Source organism: Pyrus communis, chromosome 11, assembly GCF_963583255.1.
Source record: "Pyrus communis chromosome 11, drPyrComm1.1, whole genome shotgun sequence".
NCBI lineage: Eukaryota > Viridiplantae > Streptophyta > Magnoliopsida > Rosales > Rosaceae > Pyrus > Pyrus communis.
Genome location: NC_084813.1, coordinates 17,870,219 through 17,885,286, shown reverse-complemented (window position 1 = coordinate 17,885,286; position 15,068 = coordinate 17,870,219). Strand labels below are relative to the sequence as shown.

The 15,068-nt window shown below is 36.2% G+C and overlaps 2 protein-coding genes across 3 annotated transcripts; both read left to right on the top strand.

Annotated features, from left to right (window-relative positions):
- Window positions 1–5,274: 5,274 nt before the first annotated feature.
- LOC137708526 (protein CYSTEINE-RICH TRANSMEMBRANE MODULE 9-like) lies at window positions 5,275–6,624 on the top strand. 2 transcript variants are annotated; one of them, XM_068447622.1, is made up of 2 exons: window positions 5,275–5,568; window positions 6,249–6,624. In XM_068447622.1, exons 1-2 carry the CDS (start codon window positions 5,547–5,549, stop codon window positions 6,437–6,439), a joined length of 213 nt encoding a protein of 70 aa, XP_068303723.1. In that variant the 5' UTR covers window positions 5,275–5,546; the 3' UTR covers window positions 6,440–6,624. The 2 variants fall into 2 exon arrangements, with proteins under 2 accessions (XP_068303723.1, XP_068303722.1); XM_068447621.1 differs by having other exon boundaries at window positions 5,283–5,568; window positions 6,246–6,624.
- A 5,635-nt stretch (window positions 6,625–12,259) lies between these two features.
- On the top strand, window positions 12,260–12,913 carry LOC137749527 (large ribosomal subunit protein eL27). Its single transcript, XM_068489638.1, has one exon. It carries the CDS (start codon window positions 12,324–12,326, stop codon window positions 12,729–12,731), a length of 408 nt encoding a protein of 135 aa, XP_068345739.1. The 5' UTR covers window positions 12,260–12,323; the 3' UTR covers window positions 12,732–12,913.
- The last annotated feature ends 2,155 nt before the right edge of the window (window positions 12,914–15,068 follow it).

Genomic DNA, 15,068 nt, shown 5'->3' with positions numbered 1-15,068 from the left:
TATAATTCTTTCGCCAAAAGATGTCACTTCTTTTAACTCTCACGCAAAGTGAGTGTGCTATGATCGGTTATTCCCATGTGCACTTCAGAGTTCGGCATTCTGACGACCAAACAACATTTATCATAAAACACTCATCTCCTTTAAGTATCTTTTCATATGCATCAAGATATCAATTCGGCGCACCTATATTCTCACGATATAGTTGAAGCTGCTGAACCTGGTGCATAAGATCATGAAATTCACAGTGAATTAAATAACCTTGTTTTCAAGTTCTAGAACCCTAGGCCGGGAGGTGTTCCTTCCTCGGTCGTAGTTGCTCCAATGCAAAAGTTAGCAGGGCGTTCAACACACACACACACCACATCTATTCTACTTGCCCGATCAACCTCAGTCAGGAGTTGGCATGTCCACATTCACAAGAAAGACGTAATTTGCTCAATAGTTACTCAATTTGCACGCCAAGTAAACTTTGTAATTTTTACGGTCAACAACTGTATTAAAAAAATACTAATTTGAAGGATTTCAAGAGAAAACGCATTCAGCCGCTCATGCTTACTTGATCAAAAAGTGAAAATTACACACACACACACTCAAGCTCACTTGATCAAAAAGTGGAAAAAAAAAAATACTAATTTGAAGGGTTTCTAGAGAATACGCATTCAGCCGCTCATGCTCACTTGATCAAAAAGTGAAAATTTTATATATATATATATATATATATATATATATAGCATCTTAATTTAGAGAAGAAGGAAAAGGTTTTGTTACGTCCCAAAATCTTACATATTCTTTTTCATACAATTTTTTTTTTCTCACTACATGAGACTTATGTTATACATGTGATAAGAGACACCGAAAAAAGAATATGAAAACAAAGGATATGTAAAATTTTCCATTATTCAACGATGCTAAAGCAGCAAAGTTGCCTCTTGGGTCTCACTACTTAACTCATGATGTATGTAAGAGGGGAGGAAACCCTTATTCTACAAAAGGGATCCTTCACGCTCATTTTAAAAATATGACAAACTCTAGCCCTTCTAGCAACAACAATGTAACTCTCATTTTACATAATGAAACTGCATCTACATCAATGTGGATGTAGCCCCAACTCGGTGTAAACCATGATATACCTTTGTATTCATGTGTGTATGTGTGATTTACTGTCAGATTTACATTGGTCCAAAATCGACTCAATTTTGTGCATCAACACAACCCATCACCCATTTTGTCGATAATAGTACATAGGACATGCAAACTATTAGATTAAGTGGTGGTTTAGGCGTTTGCTAACTTTTGCCTTGTGTAGTTTGGAGTAACAAACTTTGGTGAGATGCTATTAGGAGGACTTTCGAAGACAACCAACATAAGTTCAATTCATTTCCGATATTTCGAAATTAAAGAAACAAGTAGAAAGTACAAGCAAATAGGCAAGAGTTGAAATCTAGCCGCCAGTGTTGTACTACTAAAGGGTGGGTGGTGTTTTAAACTTGGATAAGTGGTTGAACTAAAATAAGAGTGGTATTTCAAATAGAAACACCAATTCACGAATTTGGTGAAGATGAAACACTATTAAAAAAGCAAAACACATTTGGGGAATCTTGGTATTAATTTTTATATAAAACAATATATTTACATTAAGAGAGGTGAGAGAAATAAATTGGTATCGAACTCGTCATTCACGAAATTTGAACCTAAAACCTTTTTACTTTCAAATGCTAACATTAATTAATCTTGTTTAATTCATTTCAAATTCAAACCTAAAAACATCAGTGGATTATAGTACTAAGTAACATTAAAACTTTGTTGAGGCCTAAAAGGGATCGAGACATAAAGTGGGAAGCAAATAAAAACAAACGTGGTCAAAATGTGGGAAGCAAATAAAAAAAACGTGGCCAAAATGCCAATAGCACTCCACGGCAATACTATTACATTTGAGATCCGCTACAAGGAAGAAGAAGACATTGAGGAAAATCAGACGAGATTTTCTTGGAATTCAAGCATATTATATATAAAGCACGTCTGTACGTAATTTTGGCATATAAAATTGCAGCTGGAAGTTGGCCGAACCTCAAATAAAACACCCACCCACCAGGAAGACTAGAAGGCCATTCTTTTTGTATAAATGTTGGGAGATGACTTGTAAAGCTATGACTCAGACATAGTTCAGGTCAAAATTGCTAACAAAATTTAATTTGTGGCCACCAAAGCAATAGGAAAAGGGAAAAGTGTATCTTTTGTTGTTCCCACTTGCAAAAGTGCCAGTTTATCGGCTTTGCCTTATAGGTAGAACCTCTATCCTCATCGATGAGTGAAAAACTCGCATATATTTTGCCTTATAATGAGCATAATACCTTTTCATGATGTTTTTAGGTAACTGCTTAGGAATAATTAGGATCACGTCCCTAATCATTTATGTTTGTAAACTGAAACCTTATTGATTTTCAGTTTTTCATCAAAGTCTCTTAACTTTGTACACCTTATCATTTTACTATTAACAAGTTATTATCATTTTTAATACAATTAAATAAGATTTTGGTGATCCAATGTTCCTTCATGTGTAGCGTCTGCTTATATTCATGATCTTTCTGCATCTAACAACTATCATTTCAAATGATTTTTGTCATATGTTTTCTTTGTAAGTGGGGTTTCCCTACCATGTTACTTGATATGTTATTTCCATTAATGAGGTTTGGCATTATGTCCTCCTCATTTGTATGTTTATTTTTATTTTAATTAGATTATGGAAAGAAAAAAAATACAGTTAAATCCTTTAGTCCATTACTTATATTTAAATTAATACAAAAGGAAAGAAAATGATCTTTGACAAAAAAACAAATCATAAATACTCGGTCGTGTTGTAGTCCTATTAGATTAAGAATGTAATTGTGTAAATCCTAGTATATCTTGGAATATCTTTTATATTCCCTTTAGTAATTAATATCCTATTATAGTTGTAATTCTAAAAGGGTAAGGAATTAACCTTCCCTACTACTATAAATAAAGACACAATGAGGTGGAATATAACACATCCACAATTACACATCTCTCTCTTCTCTCTCTATGCCACATCCCTACTACTATAAATAAAGGCACAATGGGGTGGAATAGCCCATCCGATTTTTCCCACCGATTTGTAAGAAAACGTCTCGGCTCACCACCGCCCAGCGCCTAAGCGCCGTCTAGGCCGTTTTTTAGAACATTGGCAAATAGGTATTGTGGGAGACTTGGTATTAATTTTTATATACGATGATATATTTACACTAAGAGGGATGAAAGAAATAAATTGGTATTGAACTCTTCATTCACGAAATTTGAATCTAAAATCTCTTACTTACATGTGCTAAGTAACATTAATTAATCTTATTTAATTCGTTTCATATTCATGCCTACAAATATTATTGAATGGCAGTACTAGTACTAAGTAATATAAATTAGGGAACTTTAACGAAAAGCTCCCGGTACTGTTCACTTTAACGAAAAACCATATTTTTACACTAAAAAGTCAATCATGGTACTATTCACTTTACCCTTTAGTTTGTCTTTATCATTAAAACTCAAAGTTTTCAAGTTATTTTCATTAGTTTTCCTTATAAATTAATCTTGTTGAAAACCAAGATCTCCTATGCATATCCCTGACCTAGAAAAAATTCCATGGACTAATGGAAGTCCAAAGCATGCACTAGGCAGTCTAAAGGCATGAAAGATTTGAAAAACCCACAATTGGTATTTTGCAAGTACGGCCCAGTTTTTAGATATTTCCATCATAGGCCCATCTATTATGTGTAATTATCCATGAGACCTAAAGATAAGCAAACGTTTCCTTTTTTGGTCAATAAGCAAACATTTCAAGAGACACGTGGAATTCTTTTTTATCAAACGATAGATTTTAATTAGATTAAATATTAGATTAGTTATTGATAAGGTTCAAATTCACATTATTATGCAAAAAATTTAACACATTTTTACCACTACCTTAAAAATCACGCAAAACTGGGTAAGAAACATATTTTAATAATTTCTTAACGTTGAAGGCGCCAGAGATCCTGTCGATATTTGCTAATGTTCCAATACAGCCTTCCCCAAATAAAGGCCTTTCTCAATGACTCACATGGCTGAAATTACGTAAGTAGGGGCCACGTGTCAATTTCTAGGAGTTTACTTTTGCAGTTTTATCAGCTTTTGTTGGTTAAGGAGAGGAAACTGAGTACTTTTCTGAATTCAAGATGGAGATCCTCCTGAACAGCTCATCTGAATTGTTAAAATTTGATCAAAAGGGTTCAAATAAGGGGTTCTTCTAAAAATTATAATAATTGCAATCGTTGGATCAAGTTTGAATGACCCGGATGGGCTGCTCATGAGAATCCTTATTCTAAACTCAGGAGAGGATCCAATTCTTAAGGAGAGAGGAATTGAATCCACAACAAACATAGGGACAAAAATATGAATTTTTAATTTGTGTGGAAAAGAAATTAAAGTTTGTGTGAAGTGGATTAGCGAAATGAGTTAATGAGAACCATCAGATTTAATTTGTGTGGTCTAGATTTTTTTAATCTCTTGGCTCCAGACGCTAAGGTCCAGAGTGATCCAATTCCAAGGAGAAAAATGTTAAGGAGACTGAACTCTTAGTCGCTTCATATTTTAGCACAATATTTTATAACGTTGGATGTAAATTGACGTTAAATTATAAAGTGCTAGAGAGTCCAATCTCATTTTGAAGAGAGTCTCCTTAACTTTCTCTGGTTGCAAAAATCTTCAAATAAGTAGAATTGTGTAATTCTTCGCTTTTAATTAATTATTGTAAGACTTAGTTAGCTTGTGAATTAGTGGTTGTTGATCATGATTTGCTGAAAGACTATGAGTTTCATTCAACTTTATAAAACGACTTGACATCTACATCATAACGTCCGTGTTGATCTTAGCGTATCTCATAATCGTGACATTCGAAGTGTTGCGTGATTAATAAAGATTTTTAGAATAGGGCGGTCTTGTAAACTTAGCCGCGTGATGACAAATTAATTTTCAATTTAATTTAAGGAACCAGATCCATCAAAATTGAACTCACTAATCAATGAATTTAGACCGTTAAGATCCAACGATTACAATTATTATAACTTTTAAGAGGATCATCTGTTTGTAACCGTTGGATTAAATTTTAAAGGTCCGAATTCATTAATTAGTGGGCTCAATTAAAGGATCCGGAGAGAATCCGGTTCCTTAATTTAATAAGCATGGCCTGCCATTTGGATCATGGGTGATATATAATTGGGGTATTTTTATAAGATTATCGATGGGTTTGCCTTGTATTAATCGGCTTGATATTCTTCCTCACGCGGTGTCAGCTTAGCCGCCCGCGCTCGACTGCCTTCTGAGAAGCAACCACTCCATCCATTTCCTTGCTCCATCTGCCCTTTGTCTATATGTATAAATATTCATCATCTATCATCTTCTAAACCAACAACTGCAAACTTTCCAAGTATTTTCATTGTCTAAAGTTCTAAACCCCGATACATATTCTTCTCAAGATCTTCGCCTTCATTTGATCCAAGATGAGTTCTACTAAGACAGCAGGTACTTAGTCAGATCCACCCTCACTCGTATTATCTTAATTTCTTCCCTTGAATTTATACATCTCCATGCATATATATGGCCCTAACTTTATTCAATATATTGCTGAGAATATTTAGTTACAGCAGAGATTTCAGCTTCTTGATTCCTCAAATTTTTTTTTTAAAGTTGTCTATATATATGTTTAATTTCATTAACTTTTTATCTACGCTAAGTCTAGATTTATAAATATACAAAGAATCCTGTAAGTGAAGATGATGAATTTTTGTAACAAATAAAAGTCTTTGAATCTGGTTCTTAGTTTGATTAAGTTTTATAGGAATATATTCTGAATTTGAGTTTCTTTGTGGTTGGGAATATTAATCCAAAGAATCGAAAACTCTCTAAATTGTATATATGATTATAAATAATTAAGTCCTAGTACTACTGTTCTTGGATGATTTTGTATTCCAATCCGATGATCAAATTAGTTTAGTGACACGAAGTCTCTATTTTCCTTTAAAGATCAGTCTGAAGATTAAAATCTCATGAACGCCAGTTGTTAGGTCAAAATATATGAACTTGGAAGCGTGATTCCATGAAAACTAGCTGATCACTTTCTTTCTTTTTTCTGTTAATTAGTTCTTTGCTGAATTCTATGTAAAATTGATTGTTAATTATCTTAATTAATTGATGTGCAGCAGCATACCCCGCACTAGCTTCCTCCGCCGCACAGGGACCGTATCATGTGCAAGCTCCGCCACCTGCCGGCTACCCAACAAGAGATGAACCCCAAAACGCCGTTTCTGTAGAAACCAAGTCAAAGGGTGATGGCTTCTGGAAGGGCTGCTGCGCTGCCGTCTGTTGCTGTTGTATGCTGGATGCATGCTTTTAAGATATAAAGATCCAGCGATTCATTCTTCACCCCAGATAAATATTGATCAATATGTTTGATCATTTGTTTTTATTATTATTTTCCAGTTTTTACGGTACTACAGTGTGTGATATTGTTTATGAAGATTGGATGGTATCTGATTGTCCAGTTACTCATCATTGTATAATAATTTGTTGTTGATTTTAGCTATCTGGCTACCATTTTTATTTATTTGTTTATATTGTTTCTACTTTTTTTTCTCAATTTTCAAACGTTAGGTGAGGGTTGATGACTGATTTTAAACGTTATTGAATTGAATTCGATGAAGATAAGAACAAAGCAATAGGAGGGAGGGATGGTCCCGTTGCCAACTTTCTTTCAAGAAAAATCGCATCCAGTCCTCGTCAATATATAGAGACTTGAAAGTTAGGCACACTTACTCTGAACAACGATAACCACGGTTTAATTTTATCTTTTTATAATACAATGATATCGATATTGGGATTAGGGTTGGGCACTTCTAACAATGACCCAGTAGCTCAGATAATGTTTTCATCGAGAACAGTTTAGGTCTCGTACATCAGACGACACTGATTATTTAGTCGGACAAACTAGCTGTACATCGGATAGTAGAGAATTGTTGGTCTACTGGCTAAGTTATCAAAATTTTGGTGGTGTCGGATTAAGAGGTTGGATATTTTTTTAATTTTTAATTACTTGTTATGATATTTTGGAACGATAGTTCATAAAAAAATCACAAATGTGTTTTTTTAAATAAAAATAAAAAAACAAAAACAAAACTTTTTGGAAGAGATTTGGGATAGGGTGAGTTGGCAAACGCAAGCAGAGAGGAAGGGAGAGGGAGAGATTCGAATAGGGTGACTTGTACAAGTAAGGAATCAAGAGGAAGAGGGAGGGAGAGGGAGAGAGAGATGGAGAAGAAGAGGGAGAGAGAGGAGGAAATCTTGAGATAGACAATGGCAAACGCAAGCAGTTAGAAGAGGATTCACGAGAGAGGGATTGAGAGCGAGCATGTTTTTGTTAGCGACACAACTAATTATACATAGATTTAGGGGTCTATAACTTTAAGTTAGCGGGTGTGAACTGTATAAAATAAATGGACCCATATTAATTTATCTGATTCTTATTTAACACGTACAACACCAAACACCGAATTCATGCTAATTAAATAGTAGTGTAGTACTATCGGGTGGCCTAGATAACACATAATAAAGAATTTCTCATTATCCTGACTAATTGGTACTTCTTCTTCCAACTCGGTTGAAATTTTGAATTACATCTATTTATGTGTGTTGTTATCCATGTGCCCACTATTGTGTATTAATTTCTTAATCTTCAATTAATAGTCTTGCCCATGATTAATTATGGTTTAATCAAGTGTATTGACCTACAAGTCCCTCCTTGCCGCCTGTCCACGTCTAGTGATTTTTAGAACATTAATAACTACACATACTAGTCTCGATTAAAATTTGACATGCTCTTTTATTACTATATTGATTGCAACAAAATATTTCTTTTAGAATCTAATTTCGAGTTACATGCATATATTCTTTTTGTCCTTTCTTCTTCCTTGATTCAAGTAGATAAAAAAATAGATTGAACGAATCGCTCTTGTGTCAGTCTTCCAAAAAAGATAAAAAAAATTACATAGTATATATAACAATGTATATATAATTTATAAAAAATTATTTAAATATAAACAAACCAAATCCTACTGATTGGATCAAAGATGATGTAGAATTAAGAAATAGGATTGTTATTCTCAATATAAAGAATAAACAAACCATGGATAAATCCAAGTGAATTTTTCTTAATTGTTATTCTCAATTGTCCTTTTTGTAGGGGTTCGCCTCTGATCCAATCGGGAGATCAAATTAATTATAGAAACATGAGTTTATTTAGTCGGTTTATTAGTGAACAAGGAAAAATATTATCTAGATGGGTGAATAGACTGACATTAAAACAACAAAGATTATACAAGCTCATGTTTTATCTCCATTACCTTTTCTTAATAATAAGAAACAATTTGAAAGAAGCGTGCACTACAACAAAAATGGCCACTGCGCACAATAAATTATCAGTGCCCCTTGAGGCCAAAAAGCACCAACAATTGTGCCCATAGACCAATAGCAACAATGCAGCAACTATATTTGTATATGTGTCCTCTACAGGCGTCATCTTTGATTAGAGGGCACAATACGCCCATGTGTGCTCAAAAAGTTGAGCACAAATAAGGTTTATATTGTGCCCTGTTCTAACACCTGTGTCAGATGCCATTTCAGATTTACGTTAGCACAATTTTTGTAATTATGCCCTATCAATTAAATATAAAATAAAAATAAAAATTACATATTTGAAATACCCTACAATCTGAAACAAACATTTGAAAACGTATAATCATCCTTGAAAACGTATACTCATCCTTTCAGGCAATCATCCTTCCGGTGGAGGCGCCTGTGCTCCACGTGCCATCCACAACAGTGCCACACGCAGCGACAGTGTGACCTGCAGCCACGCCAAAGGTTTCAGAGTTTGTTTTGGTCCAAATCACAACCATTTTCAACAATTCAAAAGCTAAAGCAAAGCTACAAAGGTAAGTTTTCGAATTTTACCTTCTTCAGGGCTATTGGGTGGCCGGTGATATCTTAAAATCAACCTAAAAATCATAGCCCTAGCTGGAAATCTAGGGAATTTGTCCCCTGAGTTGAAACTGCATCCAAACTTCACTAAATCAGGCATGTAGTGCAAAACGTCTCTAGACAACTTAAAGAACCTAACTAAGGTGTTTTCGAGACTCACTCATACTGGATTTAACAGAAAATCTCGTCGGGGAGTCAAGCAGCGACGGAGCTTGTCATTTCGTCCCGTCGGTTTCGATTTCCAGAAAGCAAAAGGTAATGGGGAGTCTGCAATGAGGAGAGGAAGGTGACGCTTATGGTTGCCTCACTGGAGATCGCCAGTTCCGTCGCCGTCATTGCTTATGTGCTTCTCTGTGTCAAGGAAGAAACCAAGAGGGAGAGACAGAAAGATTGTGAGAGAGCGAAGGTGGCAGTGTAGTGTTTGGGTGGTGGCAAGGTTCACCGAAGTGGCTAGTTAGATGGAGATGGATGCTGCGATTTTCTATGCAATGAGCGCAGAGATGGTAAGGGAGATGACAGAGAAAAATGTGAAGGAGTAAAGAGAGAGGATTGCGTGAAGGAGGGAGACGGAAGAGTGATGGCGTGTAGAGATGAATAGAAGCACGGGGAAGGGTGAAGACCCACGTGAATGGGTCCCACAGTACACAAAAACCCATCAGAAAATTTATAAAATAATTATATATATAATTGTGTCTATACAACAAATAATTATATATACATGACCAGGTGGGAAGGGTGAAGACCCACGTGGGTGGGTCTCTGCTGCATCAGCATGTTGGGAAAGTAAAATGGGAGAAGCCTTTGGCTTCTAGAATACTCCCTCCCAAAATTACCATTTTGCCTTCTAACTTTAAAAATTTGTAACTTACTCGTTCTAACTCCGAATTCACATCCGTTTTCGATCATGCGTTCATTAAGATAAATATTATTTAAATAAAATAAAATATTTATCACCAAGTGTCTTGAACTCGAAGGTCCCACAAAAGATGAAATTACCCACCATCTTATTTGTTTTCCAACAAGTTCCACATAATCATACAAAAATGAATAACCAAATCATACATCTAAAACTACGTAAGGTATTACAAATAAATTGCGTACATTTGTTTTATAGGTACTCTGGGTACATTTTCATAATTTTGTTGACATTTGTACATTGATTTATATGGTAGGATGTGAGAATAAAATTGAAAAAAAAAAGAGAGAAAATTGCATGAACAATATGTGACAACTATTAACATGTATGTACAAAAGCAAACATGACGTTCAAAAATATCGATGACTTAAACAGTTAATTTCCAGAAATATAGAAATACCGATCACTGTTTTTCAAGAATTGTGGTCCATTTATTTAAATGCAGTGGCGCCTAACGTAATTTTATAAAAAAAGGGCTTATGATAATCTAAATGGTGCCCCATTTTAAGGAGCTAGTTTGATCAAAGGTCTAAAACACACAAATGTCAATCTAAATGCCTCACTAATAATACACCCTATTACATGTTCCTTGGCATTGAGGACATCGCTCAAAAGCGGGGGATTTCCTGACATTCTGATTGGTTGCCTTGTGTTTCTAATAAGTTGCTTAATAGTTGGTATATTGAATCATATACATATAGGTTTAGATTGATCTTAACCGGATGATCATGAATTATTTTTTTATATTAATAAATTAATGAAAAAAATATTAAATCCGGTAAGAAGATAAAATCTTGTTAAGATTAAGAGCCTATTGGCGTGAAAACAAATAAGTTCATGACGCAGAAATAGGCCTCTCAATAGATCGGATACAATTAGAAATAACTTTTATCTCATACTACTCTTTTGATACATGATTTAAGAGTTGAAAAAAAATTCTCATATCAAAATCGAAGTGCCATGCTATTATTCTTAATATTTATATATCATATAGCGTGAAGGCATAGTCTACTTTTTTTTCTAAAATCAAATAGGAAACTCATTGGCGCCAAGCGTGAGGGAATGCTTCGTTTGGTAATTTCTCCTCTAACTAAAGTAAAAGATCCCACTGAAGCGACTAATCCATGCTTATCGTTTGTATATGTGGTAACACAAATGGGAAGGGACAATTTCAATATTTTTCCATACGTAATCCTTTGTATAGACTTTGAGGTAGACGTTTAGTAAGATGGTATAGATCTTCCAATATGCCCAAGGTCCTTGCTGGCTGCAATATGATGAGAGGCTACTCCTCTGGGAACAAAAAGATCGAAACCCTCCACACCCCACACTAGATTTACGTATTGTACCCTTCCAGTTAGTCCATAAAAATCAGGCACCCGTATTCTAGGACCATACAATCCTCTTACATGAAATGCATCACCAAAGAAAGCCACCCCTAATAGAAATAAATGAATTCCGAAAATCAAAAAACAGTTTTGCTGTATGTTCATCAATAAATATTTCTAGATACACCCAATGCATATAGCTGCCAAAAAGAACAAGCCCGAAAACACAATATGTGCTTGGGCCACACCTTCGTAACTCTAAATACTTGGATTTGTTAGAGCAGTTCCACCGGGGAACTGATAGGCCAGCACCCAGCCAAAAAACCAGCCCGGTACCCAGGCTATCCACTCCAGCCCAATATTTTAACTGGCATCCAGCCCAAGCCAAGCAAGAGACCAGCCTAAAATCGACAGACCCACATGCCGGGCCATCTGATGTCAGCCGGGCCATCAACCTCCTGCACGATCAACGTGTCGCAGAGAGATGTTGGTGCAGAGCTCCTCGAGGTTGAGGTTGATTCCAGGTTCTTGATGCAAAGCTCCTCGGGGCTGGCACAAAGCTGTGGAGCATGTGGTTTAATTCGATGCAAGACGAAGAAGCTTACCAGAGCTAGACATGCTATGAATCCTCTTGAAAGAAAGGAGTGCCTTATGGTTAGAATTTTCATTCAATCTCCAAATATGATAAAATGGATTCTAAAGGGGTTGATAAAAACCAACTCTAAGTTATATCTCTACCTGTTTTTAATTTTTTGGATGTTGGGTTACCCGATTAAGCTCGATAACATTTTTTGGATGTTGGGATTTAGCACAATAATGCGATTAATAGTAACTCGGCCCATGCCAAGCCCAATGAAAAATCTCAATAGTTCAGCCCAGACCTACAAAAACCTAGGGTTTCACTGAGCCGTCATTACTATAAATTAGATCTGTTAGGGTTTTTCCTCACCACTCCTTGCCGAAACCGAGCATCAGAGAGAGAGAGAGAGCAGAGAGAAACAATGGTGAAGTTTCTGAAGCCAAACAAGGCGGTGATCAACCTCCAGGGCCGCTACGCCGGGCGTAAGGCCGTCATCGTGCGCGCCTTCGACGAGGGCACCCGCGATCGTCCCTACGGCCACTGTTTGGTTGCGGGGATCAAGAAGTACCCCAGCAAGGTCATCCGCAAGGACTCCGCCAAGAAGACGGCCAAGAAATCCAGAGTGAAGGCCTTCGTCAAGCTCGTGAACTATCAGCACCTGATGCCCACCCGGTACACGCTGGATGTGGATCTCAAGGACGTCGTCAACGTCGAGTCTTTGCAGACCAAGGACAAGAAGGTCACTGCATTGAAGGAGGTGAAGAAGCGGTTCGAGGAGCGGTTCAAGACCGGGAAAAACAGGTGGTTCTTCACCAAGCTCAGGTTCTGAGAAGGGAGATTCAACAGCGCCGTATCGGAAATGGGGTCTGATTTGCCTACTGTGTTTTTTTTTTCAAGTTAAAAGTTTTAATTTTTGGAATTAAATGGATGTGACCTTTTCATGGATTTATGGATTAACGTTTAGCTAAACAATTAAATTTTGCTGTTATTGGGATATTTAATTTGGTGGCATTCCTTGTTAAGCTACGTTTTTCTGCGATTTTAGACCAGCATTGCTCTTCTGTGTTGATTGAAATGTTTATTTCTTGCAATTGCTTTGTCAATTTTATTTCGGGATTCATAGTGATTGGACTTAAGTTTTAGGTTATTTTGAGCTGCTAGATGTGCTCTGTCGATTGCCTACTTGTGAAATTTTGTTTTGCACCGATGTTCTGCTTTTGGCCTTCGAACCATGTTGTTTCGGGTTTATGTGATTGAATTGTATGTTGTGGCTTCTTGTTTGTCAATGTCATTGTCAGTTGATAAAATCTTAACTGATGTTTGTTGTTTGTCAATATCATTGTTGGTTAATAAAATCTTCGCTGATGGGTGTCTTGAGTTTTATGTTTGTGCTTGTGGTAAAATTAGGGTACAAGTTAGATAGGACCTCAAACTTCGGACTTTATTGATTAGACATTGTTTATCATCTCAGCATGATGTGTTGAGTTGAGTCATCGACTGGTGGCTGGTGATCGAATGATTTTGGTGTCAAAATACAGACGTGAATGAAGTTGATGTCTGTTTTCGGTTGTAACTTATAATCATGTGGTTCTGCTTGTTTTGTGTTTATCATGAAATGATTCGATGCTAAACCAATGTAGCATTGTATGGATTGATTTGGTGGTGTGAATTTTTTGTTGTAATTTGCAAACATTTCCATGCCAACTCTTTCGTAGACGATTTTCGATTTTTCATGTGTGTGCAAGTACAGTATTTGCTCGTAGGCCTAATCTTGTAATGTGAGGTTTAATCCATTTCATCTTTGCCTTAAGTCTCTTGAGGTGGAGCTGCCTCGTGTGGATGCTCGTTTCATAGAACGGGTTTCTGAAAATCAAAACTCCGAGAGGAGAAGTCTCGCTTTCATTTTGATGTCGAAAATTATGCAAGTTGGTTTTGAACTCCAGGAGAAGTCTCGTTTTCACTAGTTTTCTCATGCACCCTCCAGTTTCTGTAACCCTCGATTTGCTTTGTTTCTTTGTTGATTCATCCAATTCGAAGGCTGAAAAAACTGGAGGGGTTCAGTGGAAGAAAGTTGTGTGTGAGGAAATCACTTCCCATCTAACGAAACTTTACAATTCTCAATAGAAGCCTTAGTGAATATCCTCTGTATCTATGCGTTAGATGCATTCAAATTCGCAAAGCACAATTCTAATCTCCAAATTCCCAAGCAGAACCCTTCTAAATATAAAACATATGTCAAACAGACTTCCATTGACGAGCAATTCCGGTTCCCTGCCTGCTCAAGTCTGCGCTGCTCCATGTCACCGCGGCCTTGGCACTCCGCCACTTGACCACCGGAAATTGAGAATCCTTCTTTACCAGTTGAAGAGCCAACCGCCCCTATCGTTCAACACTCAGTTTATTCTTTTTGATGGCCACTTGCTCAGTTTGCTCATTTTGACGTTCGAGTTTTGTAAATTCGAAATGTTTTTTCAATAACCCGATCTACTTAGTAGTATGTGAAATGATTAATCATGATTGAATTGATAAAATATTATTTTTGCTTATTTGTCAATCTAAGTGGATATAAACCAGAAACACTAAGTGTTCGGACTTTGAAGACTTGCCCTTCTAACTTATGTACACCCTCCCACAGAATCTTTAATGATTTTGGTAGGCAATAGGGAGATAGGGAGGGACAAGGATTGTCTGCCCTCCTACGGTGCCCTTCCCTGTTTTTTTGTTTATGTGGTCACAGTTAAGCCACATTAACATTTTATATTACTATTTATTTTTGTCTTATTATCTCTATAAAAAAATAATATAAAATGTTGATGTGGTTTAACCGTGACCACATAAAACATGAGGGCACAGGAGGACAACGAAAGTGTGAGGGCAGACAATCTTGTCTGATAGGGAGCTAAGTCTTTTATATTGAAAATGATGAATCAAAGGGAGCTAAGTCTTTTATATTGAAAATGATGAATCAATTTATTTTACATCAATTCACAGTGTACAATACGTTTAAGTGATTCCGATTTACACGCTAAATTCTCTAGAATGCTTTATTTTTGGTCGCTATATTTTAACAGCATATATCACACACGTGTGATATTTCTTTTCATATGTAAGTAAGACGTCTTATGTTCGATTGTCGTCAAATGTAAATTTAAACCACATTATTATT

Excerpts from the sequence above, each read along its gene's own strand:
- LOC137708526 (XM_068447621.1), top strand. The coding sequence starts at position 5,547 with ATGAGTTCTACTAAGACAGCAG. Across the intron at positions 5,569-6,245 it reads GAGTTCTACTAAGACAGCAG|CAGCATACCCCGCACTAGCT; the intron begins GTACTTAGTCAG and ends ATTGATGTGCAG.
- LOC137749527 (XM_068489638.1), top strand. The coding sequence starts at position 12,324 with ATGGTGAAGTTTCTGAAGCCAAACAAGGCGGTGATCAACCTCCAGGGC.